General features: G+C 38.0%; 1 protein-coding gene across 2 annotated transcripts in view; it reads left to right on the top strand.

Annotated features, from left to right (window-relative positions):
- Positions 1–24859, top strand: part of arid4b (AT-rich interaction domain 4B) — a 163602-nt gene that overhangs the window by 24437 nt on the left and 114306 nt on the right. For both annotated transcript variants that reach the window (XM_039738847.1, XM_039738846.1), the window contains exon 3: positions 8817–8927. In XM_039738847.1, the coding sequence (XP_039594781.1) occupies positions 8817–8927 (111 nt within the window). The remainder of the gene's footprint in view (positions 1–8816; positions 8928–24859) is intronic.

Raw genomic sequence — 24859 nt, 5'->3', positions numbered from 1 at the left:
ATCAAGATATTGAGGATCATAAGCTCTCAGAAGGGCAGCGTAGTTTAGTCACATCAAGGTATGTGTGGTGATGGTGCTCAGTGGGTTATACACGCTTTATATCACTAAAGCCAACTAGTGCTTTAAGTTGTAGCTATCATTTACATAATCTTGAGGAATTTTGCAGTGAAATTTGACCATGTACTGTAAGTTTTGACCATTACTGTAAGTTTTGTAGTATGACACGCCCCAACAACTCAGCCATAGCACAGTATGATTCCCTCTGACGAAAATCAGACTGGTTTGGTTTTATTGTAATGAGTTGCCATTTGTAAGGTTGGGTAAATTTGAGTTAGTAGGCAATGAATGTTGAACTAGAAGTACAATGCATATTAACAGTGGACAACATTCTGTGCTGTATGGGATGAAGGAAAGCAAGTGTTTTGATGGTACAAACGGAGGAGTGGCTTGTAGAAATTTTGAACCCGCACAGATGTCTGTTTGATATTTCATTGTTACTGTACTACCAGTGAAGTGAAAAAAGATTAACATAGACTGTGGGTTATTCCTGTGTGCTCCATGTTGGTTGTCTGACAAACTAAGGCAGCATGCAGCAGGTTTGAAACCGTAATGAAAAGCTGTAAATAAATCATGCAATGTGTCAACCCCTTTGTTACAGTATATAGTTCAAGAATGTCAGAGGCAACAAGATTCAGCAAATGGAGTCGTAACAGTTGTGGACGCTAGAGGCGCTGTTGCCTCGTTGAACCCACCAGACAGACGTCGATGACACACTTTTAAAAGCACCAAGAAGATTCTTTAATAATATTCTTGAATAAAGTGCACAAAGCACCGCACACTCCACAATTCTCAAAATTAATAATAATAACAATAATCAATAAGTACAATAAGCAATCCTCCACTCCCAGCAGCTCCGTTCTTCTACCACCCAACTCTGGCTCGATGTGCTGGGTTTCCCATTGTCCTTAAAGTCCATGACCCGTAAGTACTCCTTCTCCGGGTCAAACTCCACATAGTCCTTTATCAAGTGTCCCAGAAGTACTGCAGGCTTCCGTCCTCGTGACCCTGAAGTACTTTCGAGTTGGTGTAACCGTATTAGTCCCCGGGTTCTTGGTGAGCTCCCCCTGGCGGCACCCAACAGGGCTGAAGAAATCGACTCCATGTCCCATGCTGCCCTACGGGAATCCGAGGAACCATTTCCATCCAGGGGAGCTGCCATCTAGCGTCCCAGAGGATGTAGTGCCCTAAAAAGGCTGCTTTTTTCTGTTGAGGGAAGTCCTGGCCGGACTGAAACGCCGGCCGTCCATCGCACAGTTTAAATGCTATCCAACTAGAAGTTGCGTCGAGTCATGTGCTATGATGCCAGCTTAAGAAACAATAACTGCTTTTTATCTTGATAAGAGAAAAATAATAGTTAGCAAGGAATGTTAGGCAGGTGCTAGCTTTAGGGTTTTTTTCACTGAAATTTCAAGTGATGGTTGTTTCATGCATTAAACTATAAGTGAAGCAACTGTATTAGACTGATAGCCATTGGAAGAATTCACAAGTTTTTAAAATTTGATTTAATAAAACTTTTCACACATGATAAATGAATAAATTGAAATATCAGTCCTTTTTGTAAAATGTATGTAGGAATGACTGGAAAATTAAATAATGGGCACACTGTTCAGTTAACATGTAACTGACTCTGTTAAAAAACTCTTAATTCCAAGTGTATGCAAAAGGCAGTAATGCATACTTTCATACTTTAAATTTAAATTTATTTTCCTAAGGATGACTTGCAGCTTACGCAACAGGCCTGTCCCTGTTGGAAAGAAAGCAATGCCATATTTCCATAAGCAAAATGTCCTGTGACTTTTGTGTGTGAGTTTCTTTTTTCTTTTTTTTATTCATTATTTGGTATTTGGTACACTGTATTTACAAAATTAAGTGTAATTAAAGCTAACATCCATTAGCTTATAAAATTATGAATAAGTAGTTTAAAAAGGAAAAAATATCAGCTAAGATCTTCAGTCTGCCAGTTGTTAAATCAATAGAAGTACACTGTTATAAATAAAATCCCAAATTCTTAGCCATGAAAATCAGTCACTGGAATGTGGAAGTATCGATAACAGACCTGAGGTTCATTCTGAAGGGGCACATGTTGCAGAAATGCACAAATATTTGTTGATGATCCATAGAAGATTAGTTTTATGTTTATATATAATACGCTACCGTGGCTGTTCCTTTGTCTGTCCAGGATTTTAAATCACCTGTAGCTCACAAACCGTTTGACCTATTGACCTGAAAATTAGTACACATATACTACGTGATGTCTACTATCCACTTTCGGGGTGGTGATTGACCTCCAAGGTTATTTCTCTTTTTATTTTATTTTATTGTAGAATCAACTCTTGGCAGCGGCCAGCAGGGTGGCCGTGCAGCGCATACATACAGGCACCGTTCTCAGCCCTACCACCTTCGCCGTCACTTCCCCTATCTCTTCATATCTTAAATCATTCTTGGGACAGATTAAACACTTAAGTGCCAGCTTAAGTAAAAAATTAATGAAAACCTACTAAGTAATTGTAACACAAACACTGACTTAATCAGTTTTAACGTGAAAAGATGTTGACGAAAGAAGAGAAGAATTGGGCTGCTAGGATGGAGAAAAGCTCCATCAGGAAGCAGCAAGCGCATCAACCTCTGAGTAAACGAATGCTAAACGTACAGAGACAGAGTATGAAAACTAGGAATGCTCAAGGCAAGTTTATTCACTGTATGTTATTGTGCAGTGCACTGTTACTAGTGAGTGAATAAAAGAAGTTAGTGAAGACTCTAGACAGAGCCTTAATCAGATAACAGGTAAGAACTAGTAAATCAGATTATAGAAGGGAAGTTCAAATGAGCTCTGTAAGTGAAGCTTTGCATTAAATGTCACTGGTGATGTTGCACCAGCTAGTCACTTTTTATGTCAAATGCTTGAGGAATTTATTAAACTTAAATATAAACAGCAAGGTAAAAAATCGGTGCACTGTGTGTCGGAAGGAAACAACATGCTTTACTTTTGACTGTACATATTTGCATGCAAGGCTTATCTAAATTTCACTCTATATAAAGCTGCTTTCAAACTCCCTTTTTACATACAGAGCCACATGATGGCTGTCACTTCTAGTTGAAAGCAAAACTTGGAGATAAGCCATAATAGAGCTCAACAGAGCAACTACTATTGTTTGGAGCATTATGAAAATAAAAAAGGCTGCTGTTTCACTTTGTTCACATGTTTGCGATGTCTTTCTGTTCACATGTTTTTCCGCTTCAGGTTTTGAGACAACCCTGATTTGCTGCATAACTGTACAAAATATTAAATATTTACTCTTTTTTCAATATATCAAAATGCAGTATCTGTTGCGTATGTCTAGGTGTGTGGGTTGGAGGAAGTGTGTAGATGCCTGTTGTCTCAGGTTCTCATTCCTCATCCAATGACTTGCTGCAAGAAAAAAAAGCACATAGCCATATTAGACTATATTAGATAGAACTTTATTATTTGTCCCCAGGATTAGAACAGAACAGCTCAAATTGGAATTGGTTATTAAAATAGTATTGGAAAAAATAAAAAAAAGAAAACATTTAATTCAAGCAGATTGCCTAATTTGTTTTCTAGACATTTGGTGGATTTTTTTTTGTTGTTTTTTACTTGCACTTCACATCTGGAGTAACCTCAGTACATCAAACATATACATTTTCATACCAGCTTCTTCCAGTGTCAAAACTGCTAATACAGGGGCCATTTTAAGTGTCCAATCATCCAAATCACACTTATTTGAGGTGTAAGAGGTAAACCTGCATACACACAAGCCTAATGAGTAATAGTGCTCTTACACAATGCATTTATCACTTAACTTTATTACATGGCTAATACATGTATTATGAATGATCAATCATAGGCAATGCTCTGAAACTCAGCTATCCAATGATACTAAGCGTTTTATTTTACGTGGCTCGATGTCGGTGAGATCGTTTGAGAAAAGCACTGAGTGCACTGCTGTCCTCCGCACATGCTTGTCCAAATCACATATTTTACTAATGAAAGAGAGTAGATAACATAGAGATGTATGATTTATTTGAAAGAAGACACTCTTGGTTAAGTCAAAATACCATTATTTGTTTTGATTGACTTGTGGGTTTATTGCAGTGTACACAAACAAATTTGAAATATGGCTGTGTCCTGTCAGTGGGACACCTCATGCATAAGTGGCTGCTTCTGAATATTGCAACTATAATACACATTTCAATACAATGTATTTGAAAGTACAAATGTTTGTGACCAGCCTAGTGCTTTGTATATAATTATGCTGATTACATTGCAAAAAAAAAATGTAAATTCCTGTTGCATTAAATCAGAAATTTCTTTCATCAATATATTATATACTTTTTCATTGCTTGTGTAGATAAGCCAAATAGCCACTCTGTTTGAAACTTGCCTCAATTTTTACTTGCTACAATTGCTGTTATTGCCAGTGTGTATTGTTCCCCTACATATAACAGTCCTATATGGGTAATTGAGGATGCATGTGTTTCCCTGTGCCCCTGAACTGTATGCGCTTAGAAAATGAGTGGATTCATTTAGAAAATGAATATGTACTGTCGCATGCGGCTGGAGGTGGAGCCCAGCCAGGAGGACCGGAGGAGGGCTTGTGCCTCCTCCAGACCACGAGAGGGCGACCGCCCTGGTTGTGTTGGGGGCCATGGGTAGAGGGCATGGAAGCCCAACCCTGTAGGGGCCCATGGCCACTGCCAAGCGGCGCCCCGGTGCCTGAAGAACCCTGGACCTCAGCACTTCCACCACACCAGGAAGTGCTGGGGGGAAGAAGTCTGGGGACACCCGGAGGGCTTCCGGGTGCGCAGCCGGCACTTAAGCCACACAGGGGTGTGTCCGCGGGGGATTGCCGGCAAACCAGCTAGAGCCCATCCGGGATGCTATTTAAGGGGCCGCCTCCCTTCCATCATCAGCGGAAGTCGGGTGGAAGAGGACGGAGCTGGAGAGAGGACTGGAGGCGGCCAGAAGAAAGGCACTTGAGGACTGTGTGAAAGGCCAGGACTTTTGGGGGATCAGTGCTGGAGGTACTAGGTTTGTGCACAGGACTTTGTAAATATTGTTTATAGTGGTGGTGTAAATAAACATGTGCTGGGTGAAACAAACAATTTCCGTCTGTCTGTGTCCGGGGCTAGTTCCACAGTACATATGCTCATTAAAATTGAGGGATGAATGCAAACCCTTTAATACTGTGTAGGACACTGTATTAAAAAAATCTCAACACTATTTTTCTTTATCTTTTTTACAAATTTGTGAAGCTACAAATTAAATGATTACAACTTGCATCTGATCAATCATATCATTTCATTCTCAAAGTACTGTACAGTTGTGCTTGAAAGTTTGTGAACCCTTTAGGATTTTCTATATTTCTTCATAAAAATGACCTAAAACATAATCAGATTTTCACTCAAGTCCTAAAAGTTGATAAAGAGAAACCAGTTAAACAAATGAGACAAAAATATTATACTTGGTCATTTATTTATTAAGGAAAATGATTGAATATTGCATGTTTGTGAGTGGCAAAAGTATGTGAACCTTTGCTTTCAGTATCTGGTGTGACCCCCCTTTGCAGTAATAACTGCAACTAAACGTTTCCAGTAACTTTTGATTATTCCTGCACACCGGCTTGGAGGAATTTTAGCCCATTCCTCCATACAGAACAGCTTCAACTCTGGGATGTTGGTGGGTTTCCTCACATTAACTGCTTGCTTCATGTCCTTCCACAACATTTCGATGTGATTAAGGTCAGGACTTATATGGCCATTCCAACACAAACTTTTTTCTTCTTTAACCATTCTTTGGTAGAACGACTTGTGTGCTTAGGGTCGTTGTCTTGCTGCATGACCCACCATCTTGAGATTCAGTTCATGAACAGGTGTCCTGACATTTTCCTTTAGAATTCTCTGATATAATTCAGATTTCATTGTTCCATCAATGAAGGCAAGCTGTCCTGGCCCAGATGCAGCAAAACAGGCCAAAACCATGATACTACCATCACCATGTTTCATAGATGGGATAAGGTTCTTATGCTGGAATGCAGTGTTTTCCTTTCTCCAAACATAATGCTTTTCATTTAAAACAAAAAGTTCTATTTTGGTCTCATCCTTCCACAAAACATTCTTCCAATAGCCTTCTGGTTTGTCCACGTGATCTTTAGCAAACTGAAGACGAGCAGCAATGTTTTTTTTTGGAGAGCAGTGGCTTTCTCCTTGCAACCCTGCAATGCAAACCAATGTTGTTCAGTGTTCTCCTGATGGTGGACTCATGAACATGAACATTAGCCAATGTGAGAGAGGCCTTCAGTTGTGTAGAAGTTACCCTGGGCTCCTTTGTGACCTCGTCAACTATTACACGCCTTGCTCTTGGAGTGATTTTTGTTGGTCAACCACTCCTGGGGAGGGTAACAATGGTCTTGAATATCCTCCATTTGTACACAATCTGTCTGACTGTGGATTGGTGGAGTCCAAACTCTTTAGAGATGGTTTTGTAACCTTTTCCAGCCTGATGAGCATCAACAACTCTTTTTCTAAGGTCCTCAGAAATCTCCTTTGTTCATGCCATGATACACTTCCACAAACATGTGTTGTGAAGAGCAGACTTTGACAGATCCCTGTTCTTTAAATAACACAGGGTGCCCACTCAGACCTGATTGTCATCCTATTGATTGAAAACACCTGACTCGAATTTCACCTTCAAACTAACTGATCATCCTAGAGGTTCACATACTTTTGCCACTCACAAATATGTAATATTTGATTATTTTACTCAATAAATAAATGACCAAGTATAATATTTTTGTCTCATTTATTTAACTGGTTTATCTTATCTACTTTTAGGACTTGAGTGAAAATCTGATGATGTTTTAGGCCGTATTTATGCAGAAATATAGAAAATTCTAAAGGGTTCACAAACTTTCAAGCACAACTGTACATGTGTATCTGTTTCTGAACAAACTCCATAATGTGATAGTGGTAATAATGAAATTCTGTGTGTTTTTTTTTTTTAATAACCATGTGAGCCATTTTTATATTGTATCGTTGATGACCAGTTGAATTAGCCTTGGGGATGTGTCACCAGCACTGTGGGGTGGAATTCCATCATGTAAATGAGCCACTTCAGAGCAAGCTGCAGGGAACATATAATAATGGGAAGCCTACAAAAGTAGCCTGAGAATTCCAGCTTGAGCAGAGACAGCAATTGGTCATTTTAAGGATAGCGAGCCACCCAAAAGAGATATATAAAAAATGTAGATACCATTGGTACTTGACACAGGTGATACAAAGTATAGATTTACATTGGTTTTTCTCATGCATTATTGTGCCTTCTTAGGTAATTTGTTTACTTGCAGTCATGCCTAATTACAGTGCAGACTTTTATTCAATTTTGCCAAAACTATAAAAATGTTAATACCATTACATTTTTGGAATTTAGGTACTGATTTGGTACCTAAGTATTGGTTCTTGTGACATCCCTTGTACTTTGATCAGTCGAGTATCACCACCTAAGTACCAATGAGAAATATCAGTCCAACCCTCATAAACAGCCGTGATTCTCATTATTCTCCATGGTATAAATGAGTAGGGCAACTTTCTTACATTCAAACAGATCATTCTTGTATTTGGCACACTTTACAATATGGGGTGGAAATAAGAGTGGCCAGAGAAATATTCATGCAAACACTGAAAAAATGTGCAAACTCCACATATACAGCATCCAGGCTGAAATTTTAACCCTGAATTTTCTGCAGGTATGAGAAAGCAGTGCTAAATGTTAGGCCAGTCTCATTTCTGTTATTCAGCAAATATTCACATGTAAACCCACTTGTAGTGACCACTCTAATAAAGTTCCATGGTTTAATTATGGTAAAACATCTCGCGCACTAGTACTGCCCAGAAACAATTTCTCAGAACACATTGTTCAAGAATCTATTAAATTCTAATGAGATCTGTATCTTTTAAATCATGTAAAGTATAATTGTTTACATCAGAAATTCTCTAAAACAGTTGTTCTCAAGTTCAGCCCTCAGGGACCACTGTGGCTGCAGGTTTTTATTGTAACTAGTTTTACAAATCAATGGGTCAGACTTGTCTAATTAATCTAATTATTAAATTATCTGACCTTTTTCCTTGTGTACTTTTTCATTCAGAAAAGTTTGTTAATATGATATTTGCATTCAGAGGTAATTCAGAAAATAGTACCTTTTAGGTAACAGCTTTAATTACTTTATTTTACCATTTTCATTTTAGTTCTCCCTTTTTCTGTAATTGGTGGCAGTGCTAGTTATCCAAGTTATTATCAAAGACTTCAGTAGTTATCATTTTTGAAAGGTGTTTTAACAGTGAGATTGATGGTTGCACCTATGTAGTCTCTCAATTATCAGCAGTTTTAAATTTTATGTAATTTCTGTATTTTATATAATATGTTACTCTGAGTTATATGTAATTTTCTCTTTTGCATCAGAACTTAGAATATTTTTTTATCTTTACAAGCTGCTTGTTTTTTAACTTTCTAATTATTCTGAGTCCCCCTGACCTCTTGTTTGAAACAGCTGATTTACAGAGTGGCCAGTGTTAAAGTTGAGCAATAATGGTTAAATACTTATTGTTGATCCACCTTTAAGGCCTGGGTCAGTTCCATAGTTATTTTCAGTTATAATTGTTTCTGGCTTGCTTATGTTGTTTTGACTTGAGCAGCTCCAAGCCTGGCAATAATTGACGGTTCTCACTGTGTTTCCCTCCAGACGATTGATGAGCCTCCCTACTTGCCTGTTGGCACTGATGTCAGTGCAAAATATAGAGGAGCTTTCTGTGAAGCCAAGATAAAGACTGCCAAGAGACTTGTCAAAGTGAAGGTAGGCTTTGATCTTTCAGTATTCTTGTGAATAATGCTGATAACTATGAAAGATGCTATATAACTAATTTCAAAACCTTTAAAGTAGTGCTCAGTATTAAATACATAATATCAAATACTTACATTTTTTATCTTTCAAATTGCCTGCATTAGCACTCACTATGAAATTTAAAATGACAGTGAATGGTTTTTTATCCACTTTGTTTTGAAGCACAATGTGAAATACATTACCTAAGTGCCATGTAAACCATGTTTTATTATTGAGCAGTTTAGGTGGAAATTGTCAGGGAGCCTATCATATTGCATTACTACCTATGAATATTCAATTTTTGTAATTCTTTTTGAGATATTGCATATTGTATTTTTGAAATTGTACAATATATGGAAATTATTCCTTATATGAGCCAAAGTTAAAAGTGTAAACTCTATCTCTTTGGGTAAAAATGTGTTCAATTAGTAATAATAACTTTGATCTTTTATATTATTAGTTAAATGATTTTGATCTGTTAGGTTATTCTTAATTGCTGTTAGCTTATTATGATTATTATTATTATTATTATTAATACTTAAAACCTCCTGCATATCAGCAGAAATGAGAATATAGTGGGACTGCTGGGTGCTGCTGGACTGTTGCAATGGAGGAAGCATAACGACAGGCAGAAGAAGGGGAACTGGAAAGACATGGTTGCCAACCTTCACATCAAATCACATGGCATATATCCACCTTTTAACTCTGATTGAACATTTGATGTTAAAAACACATTCTATAGATCATTATGTTTTTCTGTGACTGTCAAATAGGCGTATTCCTTTGGCACAGCAGCCACTCTATTGCTTCTGTATTTGAACAATTATATTGGTAAATCTGAGTTTGTGGGCCCTTTAGAATTGCATGCAACCCTGTGTTAATTTGAACTAAAGGCGTGATCTTCATCTAAATAATTAAAAGCTTATGAAAACAGACAAAAAATTTGAAAGACTTTCATTGGAATACATTTCATACATGCACTGTCAACCCCCACTTTGTACTTCAGTCAGTGAAGTTATGTTAGGTCAAGGAAGCAATCACCAATAAAAAAACAAAACACCTTTAGTAGTTTCCAATAACAGTTCTGATTTGTTCATAATTATTCCCCAAATTATTTTTATTTTTTTACTCTGTGTTGTTTGTAGTGAGAAACACTTAAATGTCATATTTTTATGGAGAATGGATACCACAAAATCCTTTATACAGTGGGCTTCAAGGGAGCTCAAACATCAGCAAACAATATAAAAATGCCCCTGAAGAAATATCAGAATATTCTTGTTGTATATCCAAATGTATCCAGTCATAGAACATGGTTAGTGGGAGTTATGCAAATAGATTAATTATAAAGAAAAGTGAGTGAAAACATTATCAGGTAGAGTGTGTGTGTCTCATGTTTATTAATATCTGAGGTACTTCAACATGCAGGTCAATTTACTAGTTAAAATTCATAAACTGCTAATAAACCCCAGGAAGAATGAAGGAGTGACGTTACGACCAGAAAAAGAAACTGGATTGCTTTGTGACATAAGGACCTATGTTCTGATTACCAATTGTGGTATTTCCAGCTTCTATAGATTGTGGATTTCCCTCACAACATCTGTCTTATAGAGACAAGCATACTACAGATTGGTGATGTGGGGAAAAAATTCAATTTTGATATCATTTCAGGTTACTAACTTTACCTCTATTGGACTATTAGGGCTTAATTTGAAATTTTTAGATCATGTAAAGTCACTCAAAGAACTGATGTAATTCAGTTGTGAGAGATTGGCCAGAATACCTTTTGAGATTCAAGATTGATTTACAGGTGTAAGAAACATTTGATCAATGTCATTTCTGTTAAAAGATGTGCTACCAGTTTTTGAATCTAAAGGGAAACATTATTTTTCACAAAGTTTGACATTTTGATAAAGACTTAAATGAAAAAATAGATCAAATAAATTGGACGCTGTCTTGTTTTTTTGTAAATGTGGCCATCAGTCTCCTAACTTCAAAAGATGAAAGCCCTGTGCATGTGTAATTAACATAGAAGGCTGAATTATTTTCTTAGTCTGAGCCAATTTTGATCACTTTATAATTAGATTCAGTTATTGCCACTTGTTATGTTGTATAAAATTTACTGTTAAGCTGTAATATTACAGTGCACAGTACATACCTTTCCATAAATATTTTCCCCTATGGTCCGGTCTGTTGTCAGTGACTTTCATGAGGTTGATTGGATAGGATAAGCTTAACCTCATTAGCATTACTGTATTTGATACTCATACATAGTCACACACGCGCAAACACACACACACACACTTTCACTATGTCCATAGCTCTGCAACAGGTTTTTACTGTTATGGACAGACAGAACATTATTTGTCACTGGGGGTAATTTGGCATTTTACCGAAGCCCATTAAATAAATATATGTAATTATTATATTATGACAGAAAATAATCCCAACACAAATACACATGAGAATGACTAAAAGGAAAGAAAACAAAACTCACAGTGAGTCATTATGCAGGCGTATTGCTGTTGGTATAAAGGAGCCCCAGTAGTGTTTCTTAACACATTTTTGCTGAATAATTTGTGGGCTAGAAGTGTTCAGTGTTAATGTGTCAGAGAGAGGTTATATCCTGCCCAGTTCGCTTCCCAGCGGTGGCTCCTTTCTTCACTGGAATTGTAATGATTTCTCTGTGTAGTTGTGACCTTCCTCCTGAACTCTCTGGACATGTCTTCAGGTCAAGTGGTGAGTCTAAATTGCCAAACAGAGTGCACTCTAGCAACCTGCGACTCCCTTTAAAACTGGTAGCATTTTGGCTGTGTCCCCACGGATCTTTCTGCAATAAAAGTTGGCCTGAATCTCAATCAGTAATAATGCATGTAACTGTAAATTAAGTTTCCATTCTGCACATTCTGTAATTTTGTGTATGTCTTTTGTGTCTGTATTCCCAAACATGGTTGTTGAGTGTTTATTTCCTTATCACATAAAATTTTGTGGAAAAGTGAGTGTTGTGTTTGTACTCATCCTTCAAAGAGAGATAAAAAGCCCTCCTGTAATACATACTGACAGATGACATACACATTGTACTGAAATAATGGCAAGAAGAAACATTTTGATTGCTAGCAGCAGAAAGTTAACATTTCCAGCCAGCATAGTTTTTTTCAAAAGTTCAAAGATGTCTTTCTTGAGTTTTATACTTTGTTACCTTAGCCAGTATTTTTTGCTCTGGATAGTTTTGCAAAGAAAACTGAAGCCAGGGTATGAGTTTGGAGGCCTCTGCATTCATATTCTTCTGTTTTGTATTTCAGTTTCATCTATACCTTTTTTGCCTGAGAAAGTGCCAGGTTTTTTTTTTTTTTCCTAGCAATAGTTTACAGCTTGGCAAAAGCCATAATTCCAGTACTAATGTGAAGTTGGCTTTATGTAAACTATGATTCACCCTCCCCCAGTAACATGACATAAAGCAGAGCAGTCCTACATTCTGGTACATGGCAACATTTTAGCATGGCAACATTTTTACACTGTTTACACAGGAGACTTTTTCAGGTTAGGTATGCAGATAAGCAATTGTGTCACAAGCTGCAGAAATGCAAGACTTCATGTGCCACTAAACTATCCTGATGAAACTCCCTGGCTGTGTTTGCGACCAGTTTATGGTGCTTGGCATCTGTGTACTGACATTTAGACAATCTTACACCCAAACTGACGATCCCCTGTTCCCTTGAATATACTGCCAGCAAGATTTGATGGCAGTGCATTCAGAAGCCACACTATCTTGTCATAAATCAAAACTTCGGGATGATGCATTCAAGGCCTACCAAGGACAGTGCTGCTTTTTGGTCAAGAAATAGTATAGTACTTTTGTTTCATGCTTAGAATAGTGACAGAAATTACATACTTGTACTTTCAACAGGTTATTATGTTGTACATTACATTAAGCCATGTGTTTTAATGGGTGATTGCAAGGTAAGCGCCTTTTATATTACCAAGCAGGCATATCTTGATACCAGAACTTTCACATTCAATACTAGTGCCAATATATTAATACTAACAGTATCAACATCTTAACTACTTGATGGATATACTAGTATTTTTATCGAACTATAATGTAAGCAAACAAGCATTCAGAAATATCAAAATAAAATGCAAAATCTTTATTTTTAGTTTTGGAAGAGATGGTAATCCCTCTACTGTAACAACAAATGGTGTTTATAATCTTGGGTGGATTTCAGTCATTGATTTGTAAAGAATGAACTGCATGATTTATCTTAGAATGTGCACATTCTATATTTATTCTCTCACATTTTATGCTCAGTAACTAAAAACTACTGCATAAAATACATATTAAATATAAAAATCCAACATTATTATATATTGTGGAAGATGATCCGGACACAGACAGGCAGACACGTTTAAATCACCCACAACACATTTATTTTCCATATTTACAGTGACGCACAAACCCCAAAGTCCCGAAAAGTCTAGGCCTCTCACTCAATGTCTTTTCTCTCTTTAGGCCACTTTCTTGCCTTCTCCAAGACCTTGTCCTTCCTTCTCTCCCGACTCCAGCCATCGTATGGAGGGAGGCGGCCCCTTTTATAATCACCCTGATGTGCTCCAGGTGCATTCCAACAATCTTCCGCCGGCACTCCCCAGTATGGCGGAAGTGCCGGCTGTGCACCCGGAAGCACTCCGGGTGTCCCCGATCCTCTTTCCCCCAGCACTTCTGGGTGTGGCGGAAGTGCTGAGGTCCAGGGCTCCAAAGGCATTGGGGCGCCCCCTGGCGGTGACCAGGGTGGTTGCCCCCACATGGTCCGGGGGAGGGGTAAGCCCTCCTCCGGTGTGTCCCAGCCAGGTTGCCCCTCCCAGCCACATGTGACAATATGGACTGTTAAATTAGTAACTTCCAAGGTAATTCTACTTGTTTCCTTTTTTATGTTTTTAACACCATGCTTTTAAAGTCTGATTTGTTAGTGAACCAGTCAGTTAAGTTTGTAATGTTTGCTATTATAAGATTTATTTGCATCATTAACTGGTTAAACAATATTACTAAAGTGTAATATTTAATGGATTAATCAAATTATTTCAATTTTTAATTTTCCCAGTTTTGCCCTTCTTTTTTATATTTGTCCCATTTTTAAAGCTTCCTGTGTGATATCAAACTTGTCAGTTTATTCCTTTATTTCAGAACTCCTGTTAAACAACCTTTGTTTTGCTGTTTTTAAGCTTTCTTAAATGAGACTTTGTTATTGTTTATGCCTTTGTACAAATCCAGAATTAGAAAATTACTTAGGCTGTCACTACCTGTACTCGGTAAATTTGTAACTGTGAAAGTGCATTACATTTTTCAATATACCATTCAAATATATGACGTGTGCTTTTACTTATAAGTTATACTAATGAACATTAGTTTGCCTTCAAAAGCCAAATGAATGACACAAATTCAGTGTTTGCAGATTCATATTTAGCAATCAAGTATGCTGTTTCAATTGTCCAACTAACTGTGTGTTGCTGTGATTACACATCTCTTGTTAACACAGTACAAGTCCTATTAATAGGGAGATGTGCCTTGTCCTTCAAAGCACAGCAACACTAAATAAATTCTGTTTTGATATTAAAACATGGAGCTGCTAATCGCCGGTATAGACAAGCCAAAAAAGCGCTTGCTTTGAATATTACATAAGTGTTTACTTGCTACAACTTGCAGTCCTCCCACTACCCACAGTCTTGTATGTGTATATCAGTAGATTTGTGTAAGTTGCACCCAACTACAATGCTGAAATATGTACTTTCATGATTAGAAAATAGACAGATGGTTGGACTGGTGGACATCTATAGAAGTGCTCATTACAATCAGAGAATGAATGCAAAGCCACCGTTAATTTATCGTGAATTAAACAGGACCCTTTTTAAAAACAAATAATTTTCATCAATTTAATCTTTTCAGCACCTCTTATGAATGCGTGAAAATACAAGTTGAACAATTACACCACATTTCACTGGTAAACCTATTTCGTTCGCAATGCACATACAATCTGTTCCTGAACTGCTCCGATAATGGGATGAAAGTATCAATAACATTAGCCTCTGTGTGTGTGTGTTTTGCTTATTTTGTTTATTTATTTTAAAGAACAAGTATGATTCCTGCATTTGCACTGAAATTATTTTCTGTGAATACAAAACATTTCCAAACCTGACCTCTGTTGTTTTCTTTTTGACATGCAGTGTCAGTGCTATATCATCACCACAATGAACCATTTTTGTTTGTAGTTTTTACTCAGTTTTTATCATGTAATTTTTGGGCCTTCCAGAGTAATTTGTCTGCTTGCAGTCATGCATAAGTGCAGTACTGACTTTCTTGATAATACTGTAAACAAGTTAGACAACATACGCATGATGTAACAGTCAGGTGCATTTGGTGGCTAAGTTAGTTGAAAAGAACGTTTAAAAATTTTACATTTTTAATTTACTTCATCCAAGAGTCAGTTGTTACATTTTTGCTTAATAAATAGTTTTGCAACAATGAGTCATATTTAAAAGTAAAAGCAATTATATAATCCAATTTCCATGTGGTAGTAGACTAAATTAAATATGTGCTTCTTCATAGCACTTTATAATTGAGTTAAAAATTGAACACAATTGGCGGCTCTATGGCTTTCATACATAGTAGATAGACTTCAATTAAGGTGATGTGAAAATGGCATGGATTCATGTGTCTTATTGGTGGAGAGCCTGTGACTTATTGTTCAACTAGCAGAATACCCGCGCTTCGCAGCGGAGAAGTAGTGTGTTAAAGAAGTTATGAAAAAGAAAAGCAAACATTTTAAAAATAACGTAAGATGATTTTTAATGTAATTGTTTTGTCATTGATATGAGTGTTGTTGTCATATCTATCTATATATATATATATATATATATATATATATATATATATATATATATATAGCAAAATACCTGCGATTGGCAGTGGAGAAGTAAAAAGAAAAGGAAACATTTTAATAACAATGTTACATGATTGACAATGTAATTGTTTTGTCATTGTCATGAGTGTTGCTGGCATATATATACATATACATATATATATACACATACTGTATATATACACACACACACATATATACATACTGTATATACACATATACATATCTACATATATACTGTATATACACATATATATACAAATCTACATATACAGTGGTGTGAAAAACTATTTGCCCCCTTCCTGATTTCTTATTCTTTTGCATGTTTGTCACACAAAATGTTTCTGATCATCAAACACATTTAACCATTAGTCAAATATAACACAAGTAAACACAAAATGCAGTTTTTAAATGATGGTTTTTATTATTTAGGGAGAAAAAATCCAAACCTACATGGCCCTGTGTGAAAAGTAATTGCCCCTTGTTAAAAATAACATAACTGTGGTGTATCACACCTGAGTTCAATTTCCGTAGCCACCCCCAGGCCTGATTACTGCCACACCTGTTTCAATCAAGAAATCACTTAAATAGGAGCTGCCTGACACAGAGAAGTAGACCTAAAGCACCTCAAAAGCTAGACATCATGCCAAGATCCAAAGAAATTCAGGAACAAATGAGAACAGAAGTAATTGAGGTCTATCAGTCTGGTAAAGGTTATAAAGCCATTTCTAAAGCTTTGGGACTCCAGCGAACCACAGTGAGAGCCATTATCCGCAAATGGCAAAAACATGGAACAGTGGTGAAACTTCCCAGGAGTGGCCGGCCGACCAAAATTACCCCAAGAGCGCAGAGACGACTCATCCGAGAGGTCACAAAGACCCCAGGACAACGTCTAAAGAACTGCAGGCCTCACTTGCCTCAATTAACGTCAGTGTTCACGACTCCACCATAAGAAAGAGACTGGGCAAAAACGGCCTGCATGGCAGATTTCCAAGACACAAACCACTGTTAAGCAAAAGAACATTAGGGCTCGTCTCAATTTTGCTAAGAAACATCTCAATGATTGCCAAGACTTTTGGGAAAATACCTTGTGGACTGATGAGACAAAAGTTGAACATTTTGGAAGGCAAATGTCCCGTTACATCTGGCGTAAAAGGAACACCGCATTTCAGAAAAAGAACATCATACCAACAGTAAAATATGGTGGTGGTAGTGTGATGGTCTGGGGTTGTTTTGCTGCTTCAGGACCTGGAAGGCTTGCTGTGATAGATGGAACCATGAATTCTACTGTCTACCAAAAATCCTGAAGGAGAATGTCCGCCATCTGTTGTCAACTCAAGCTGAAGCGATCTTGGGTGCTGCAACAGGACAATGACCCAAAACACACCAGCAAATCCACCTCTGAATGGCTGAAGAAAACCAAAATGAAGACTTTGGAGTGGCCTAGTCAAAGTCCTGACCTGAATCCAATTGAGATGCTATGGCATGACCTTAAAAAGGCAGTTCATGCTAGAAAACCCTCAAATAAAGCTGAATTACAACAATTCTGCAAAGATGAGTGGGCCAAAATTCCTGCAGAGCTGTAAAAGACTCATTGCAAGTTATCGCAAATGCTTGATTGCAGTTATTGCTGCTAAGGGTGGCCCAACCAGTTATTAGGTTCAGGGGCAATTACTTTTTCACACAGGGCCATGTAGGTTTGGATTTTTTCTCCCTAAATAATAAAAACCATCATTTAAAAACTGCATTTTGTGTTTACTTGTGTTATATTTGACTAATGGTTAAATGTGTTTGATGATCAGAAACATTTTGTGTGACAAACATGCAAAAGAATAAGAAATCAGGAAGGGGGCAAATAGTTTTTCACACCACTGTATATATATCTACATATATATATATTAGGGGTGGGACTCGATTAAAAAAATTAATCCAATTAATTAGAGGCTGTGTAAGAATTAATCTTGATTAATCGTATGTAATCAAGACACGTAAATTTGCCCCAAATCGCAAATTTTTTTTTAATTTAAAAGGGTTTTAGTGGGCTTACAGAATCAAATAATAGACATGGACATGAATATTGTAAACTGAAGCTGTTTTAATTTCTGAAAAAAAGCTTTTAAACTGCATTTGAATTCAAAACAGAAACAAAAATATCATCCCTGGTTAAAATTGGGCAGACTTAAAAATAAAGTGGTAGTTTAAGTACTTTAAGTACATTTTCAGAATAGTATTGTCTTTAAATAATAATAACCAAAATTTCAACATAAAGTGCAGTTTTTCTTCTTAAAAAAATAAGTCAGAAACATAAAAGGTAATTTGACCAGCTTACTCTTTAAACTCTGAGTAACATTAGCCAAAATTATTTTGTACATTAGGCTAAAACAGTGTGATCATTGAACATTTTGTAATTAGATGTAATTAGAATTACTAACGGTCAAGGAAGTCCAATGATCCCCAGTAAGAGCCACAAAGTCCGCTTTCTGTAATGCATCTAATTTTGCTTGCTTTTCAGTGTGCACAAAACCATGCTTTTATCAAGGCTTTTCGGGTAGTCGAAATGATCAGTCGTAGGAACGGCTTTATTCCGACTCTAACATTTTTGTAGCTGTGATGTGTGCATCAGTGTAATGGATGTACCAGGAAATCATGCATTGACAAAAGTTCCGTTTGCTTGGAATTGAAAGTGTGATTAAATGCGTTATTTTTAACGCGTTATGGAGTACATGCATCGAAGCTTCTCAGCTGTGCTTGTGCTAAGAAAGGGAAAATTTTAAAAATAACGTAACATGATTCTGCGTTAACCTAATATTTTTTCATACGTCCCAAACCAAGGAGATGCGAAGGTAAAATGAATCGGTAGCGCGCGTACATACTCAGTGCATCCCCTCTCGGGAATCGAACCTCGAATGTCGGCGTTAGAGGCGTAAGACTCTACAATTAGCCACAGCGTGTGGCTTGTCTATGCGAGTATGTATGTAGATCGGGTATATATATACATTTATATATATACCGCGTATCGCAGTGGAGAAGTAGAAGTTATGAAAAGAAAAGGGAACATTTTAAAAATAACGTAACATGATTGTCAATATACAGTAATTGTTTTGTGAGTGTTATTGAATGTTGCTGTCATCAAGGATTTGATTATCATTATTTCTTTCAATCAGGTCGTATTTGTAGGATGTGTTGTGTTCAAGTTACATTCCGTGTTTGTCAATCGTTGTAAAGATAAGAGGTTTCATTCATCGATTAGTTCCTTACTGCATCAATAAACAGCTCGTCTTCCTCTTTATCTGAGATGTGACAAACTGCATGCACGGGTTTTTTTTCACTGTCTTCCTTTAGCAGGACATTCACTTTTTCCACCGTGTGCTTTGTTTCGCAGTAGCTGCACTTATGAATATGATTGTATGTATCAGGCGCTTCATATTTTTTGCTGCCTTCTCAATTGTGTAATTCGGTTTTGTTCAGCACTCTTTGGAACTGTTGCTTTTGTCTGTGCACTGCGTCAGTTCACGTGAGCCGCTTGGTGTTCTTGCATCGAAGGTTCCCAGCTGTGCTGGTGCCATCTCGTGTAATGTCAGCTAAGACCCGGCACTTAAAAGTTTCTCTCGCAGTTTCAATGAGTTTGTGCCAAACACCACCCTGACCATCTCATCTTCCTCTGCATAAGCACAGTCCTTCACCCGTGAATATTTACCGGCAGTGTTTGTATTGGATTGCCGCTGATGGACGGCCTTATATGGGCAGGCACTAAATTACAAGCGCTAGTGGCAGCCTGTCTATGAACTTAATTTAATATAAACTTACGGTTCACGCCTGCTTTGTTTCCGCAGTAGCTGTACTTATGAATATGCTTGTATGCATCATTTGCTTCATAATGTTTTTCTGCCTTCTCAATTGTGAAATGGCGTTTTGTGCTCATCGCTGTTTGGAGTTCTTCCTTGTTCTCTACGTTCTTACGTAGGAGGCGTGATGATGTCACATGAAACTCTGCCCCCACGGCCATCTCCAACTCAACTCCATTACATTATATGGAGAAAAATAGCTTCCAGTTATGACCTTACGCGTAGAATTTGAAATGAAACCTGCCCAACTTTTGTAAGTAAGCTGTAAGGAATAAGCCTGCCAAATTTCAGCCTTCTACCTACACGGAAGTTGGAGAATTAGTGATGAGTCAGTGAGTGAGTGAGTGAGTGAGTGAGTGAGTGAGTGAGGGCTTTGCCTTTTATTAGTATAGATATATATATATATAATATATATATATATATATATATATATATATATATATATATATATATATATATATACTATATATATATATATATATATATATATATATATATATATATATATATATATACACATATATACAGTCTTTGGGGTGCGAGCAACTGTTGCTGGGGTGCAGAATCCATGAAGGAAGAAAAATGAAAAACATTATTTGTACAAAATCTTAATTTATTTATCCATTCCTAAATAATTAAATGGGCAGGCTATTTCGTATCAGTGCAATACACTGTTTGTTAAAACGGATGAATACCGCTCTTACGTGCAAGTCTGCGTGGATATTATGAACTATCGTTTCTGTTCAAGTTCTATTTAAATTTTAAATAGAAGGAATTTTTATTTAGTCGACAGAATATTATTCGAATAAATCAACTCAAACCTTAAATAACTTATAATATTTTGCTCTCCATAAAAATATATCCTGTCTAAATTATACAAGTTAGAAATAAAGTAAAGCGTTAAAAGAACAAACATTCAAATTTCTTTACTCTTATGTAATTTTATATAAAAATAAACTTAAATTTTAAATATCCCAAAAGATTTTGCTCTCCATAAAAATATATCCTGTCAAAATTATACAAATTCAAATATGAACATGGTACATAACAAAACCTGGAAATATAAATAAAATTTGTTCTTTTCAGCAATAACAAATCAAATCATTCAGTTGTCTTTGCTCTTATGTCATTTTATCAGAGCTGGACGCCTGGCATCTTTTTTTGGCAACAAGTTCGTTTATGTTTGGTGTGAGGTTCTGTGTTGTGGAGATTCTCAGGATGGACTGCAGGTGCTCATCAGTGAGGCGACTCCTGTGTGCTGTTTTGTTAGTCTTCATGACTGAGAAGAGCTTCTCACACAGATATGTGCTACCAAACATGCACAAGGTTCGAGCCGCATGTAGACGGAGCTGGAGCATTTGTGCGGGAATGGAGTGAATAAACTGTGCGGGCGTGCAGTATCGTACTTTGCCTTCAGTGTGCCATTACACTGCAGCTCAATCACCTCCATCTGAATCTGCACAGGTGCAGTTTCCACATCGACGGCAAATGGGTTGCGAAACAACTCAAAATTCTTTTTGTTCTTCAAAGTCACCAAAGCGCCGAACTCAGTGCGCTCAGTTTATCAGCAAAGTGTGTATTTGGGAACACCGTTGTGCCGACTTGGTTCAACATTACTTGGCAACAGGGAAAGTGGGGCAAGTTGCACTGGTGCATTTGTGTCTCCCATAAAAGTAGCTTCACTTGAAATCACTTTGTGATTTTGCACGGTAAAACGTCTGCTGAAGTGTCAGATTCTTCTTTAACTCTTCTGCTTTCTGTATCTTGTGCATTGCATTCAGGTCTTTCAGGTTATCTTGATGTTTTGTCTCATAGTGCCGTCTTAGATTAAATTCTGTAATTACAGCCACATTAGCTCCACAAATGAGACACACGGGTTTACCGGCAATGGCAGTAAACATATACTCAGCCTCCCATTGGTTTTTAAAGGCTCTATGTTCAGAATCACCTTTTCTCTTCGGCATCGTGTGGGCTAGCTTCGCAATAACTTGCAGCATCATAAGCTAGACTTGATTAACGTGGTAAGTGTTCGGCAAGGCAGCTGAAGCGCTGCATTATGGGATCTGTAGTTTATTGTGTTACCAGCGCTTCATATCCCCGGGCCATTAATAACAATAATACAGTATATAAAATGATCTCGCGGGCCGGATATAATTATACGCCGGGCCGGATGTGGCCCGTGGCCCTTGAGTTTGACACATATGGACTAAATAGAACTTGAAAAGAAATAGTTTTTCGAATGTGATCGCGCAATTCAGATCAAGTTGACGCACACTACAGTACATTGAGCCCGCGTGCTATTGTGGTTTTGACTGTGTGCCTCAATAAGTTACCCTCTCCTCGCTCTTACTTTTTTACAGTTCATCTAATGAATACACTTGAGTATGGCTTTACCAAAACAACCATTGATTGCGAATTAAGTATCCATTATTCATGAAGCTTCAATTGGTGATCTGTCTTTCTGCGTTAACCGCATATTTTTTCATACGTCTCAAACCAAGGGGATGCTAGGCTAAAATGAATCGAGAAGCGCGCGTGTATACTTAGTGCATCCCCTCTCGGGAATCGAACCTCGGACGCCGGCGCTAGAGGTGAAGGGTCTACCATTGCGCCATGGCGTGTGGTTTATCTATTTGAGCGTAGCAGTGTAATTCAGTTTTTGTTCAGCACTCTTTGGAACTGTTGCTTTTTGTCTGCGCACTGGGTCAGTTCACGTGAGCCGCTGAATATGGTTTTATATGTCACTCGCTCGCTTCTAATTGTTTCGCTGCCTTCTTAATTTTATAATGCATGTTTTCTTCAGCGCTTTTTGTAGCTCTTCCTGGTTTTCTCCCCGAATGCGTGATTATGTGGAAGGCGTGATGATGTCACACGAAACTCCGCCCCCCACGGCTTTCGAGCTCAACTCCATTACAGTAAATGGAGAAAAATAGCTTCTAGTTATGACCATTATGCGTAGAATTTCGAAATGAAACCTGCCCAACTTTTGTAAGGAAGCTGTAAGGAACGAGCCTGCCAAATTTCAGCCTTCTACCTACACAGGAAGTTGGAGAATTAGTGATGAGTCAGTGAGTCAGTCAGTCAGTCAGTCAGTGAGGGCTTTGCCTTTTATTAGTGTATATATATATATATATATACACTAGCAAAATACCCACGATTCGCAGCGGTGAAGTACTGCCTTAAAATTTTTATTAAGAAGAAAAGTAAAACCTTTTTAAACTGAGGGAAAATGTCAATCATTATTTCAGCCTTCAGGATCTCTTTGTTTGCCACGTTGTCAGTTTGGCCCTCCGGTTGTAAAATGACCAAGCTGTGAACTGAGCTTACTCTTGAGCATGCAACATACAGTTGGCCATGTGAAAAGCAATCTTGCCTCAAATCTCACAGTTTGGATTGCTGCTGTCATAATCGGTTTGAGTTTCATGGTTTGTTTCAATTACGTTAGTATTTGCAGGACTTGTTGTGTTGAAGTGACATTCGGCATCTGTCAAGCATTGTAAGCATACAACTGGTTTCATCGTTAACTTTGCATCCAGCTTTTGAGAGTTTAAACATTCATAAACATCAAAGTATCCACTACTCAAATCGTCACCTGTGAATCTAAGATGTTTAAGAGGCATTGGTGGTTGTCCAAGGGTGTAAAATATTTGGCCATTTTGTTACACTTGAAGCGACAACCGAACAGTTTAGCGGCAGCCATTAACACACATGCAGAACCATAGGTGAAGGGCTTAAGCAGTTCACTCTTATAGTGCTCCTGTGTAGTATAATTATCTCCTGTACCGTCATCAGTCCACACCTTGAACCTGTCCCAGTCATTCAATACATAAGACACAATGTTCCTCCGGATATCAAGAGTGAGCCTGATATGGCCATGCAATATGTAACACAGAGAATGGAAAAGGCAGGCGCCATCTCCGGGCATGGAAACCACTCAGTAAATGACAGTTCTTTGATCGATGGTGATCACCTTGATAGACATGTTAATGGGGGTACGTTTGGAACGATAAAGGAAATGGGTACCTGAACAATGTAAACTAAGTCTAAAATACCTGTACAATAACTATAATCGTAATAAACGAACAATAAAACAGCGGAGAAGCCGTGGATTAAATAAAAAGGCTGCAGTTATAAGCAGGGAGACATGAATACCGTAGCGAAGCAAGGAAGGGAATGAAGAGACCGGAGCGACGGAAAGCCTTATATAGGCAGGCAGCCAACAACGTGGGAGGTGTGGGGATGGGGGACCCAACGCCGCCTCACACGGCGACCGAGCTGCAGGCTATGGACGTATAGTAAGTAGGCATCAGTTAGCGTTGGGATCCCGCGTTCCAAATTTCTTGAAGATGGGTCCAAAGGTAACAAAGACCGTTGGAAAGTTCAATATGGTGGCCGAAAGTGGCGTCATACTACCGAAATAAGTATGTACATCTGTTCGGTTAGCGCAGGGAAGCCGCCTACCAAATTTTGTGAAGATGGGGCCATAAATAAGAAAGTTTAACATGGCAGACGTTGTCGACTGTTATGACCTTTACGCGTATAATTTCGAAATGAAACCTGCTTGTCTTTTGTAAGTAAGCTGTAAGGAATGAGCCTGCCAAATTTCAGCCTTTTACCTACACGGGAAGTTGGAGAATTAGTGATGAGTGAGTCAGTGAGGGCAACAAAGACCATTGGAAAGTTCAATATGGCCGCCGACAGTGGCGTCATACCACCGAAATAAGTACTGTGAACGATAAGGGGCGTCCTCGCTCCCTTGAACCGCTGTCCACGACTCCAGACACCAGGTAAAAGTCCAAATGTTGACTTTATTTTTCTTCCACAGTGCACAAAGCACACTCTCTACCACAATACTCATATAACAAATCACAGTAATACAATAAACCAATCCTCCAGCTCCCAGACGCGTTGCCACCCTTCCACCCAGCTCAGCTCGTTGTCTGGGAGTTCCCATAGTCCTTTTATACTCCTGACCCGGAAGTGTTTCTGCCCAATAGTCCACAAGTCCTTATTCCTTTCGGGTCAGGGTAAATAGTCCCTTTCTTCAACCCGGAAGTCCGTTGCTCTTCCTGTGACGAACCTCCGGGTCACAGGGCACGAAGAAACCCTCGGTCCTCCCTGCAGCTCCCTCCTGTGGCCCCCACGGCAT

Source organism: Polypterus senegalus, chromosome 16 (genome assembly GCF_016835505.1).
Source record: "Polypterus senegalus isolate Bchr_013 chromosome 16, ASM1683550v1, whole genome shotgun sequence".
NCBI lineage: Eukaryota > Metazoa > Chordata > Cladistia > Polypteriformes > Polypteridae > Polypterus > Polypterus senegalus.
Note: the sequence above shows the minus strand (reverse complement) of the source record. Positions and strands in the feature narration are given on the sequence as shown.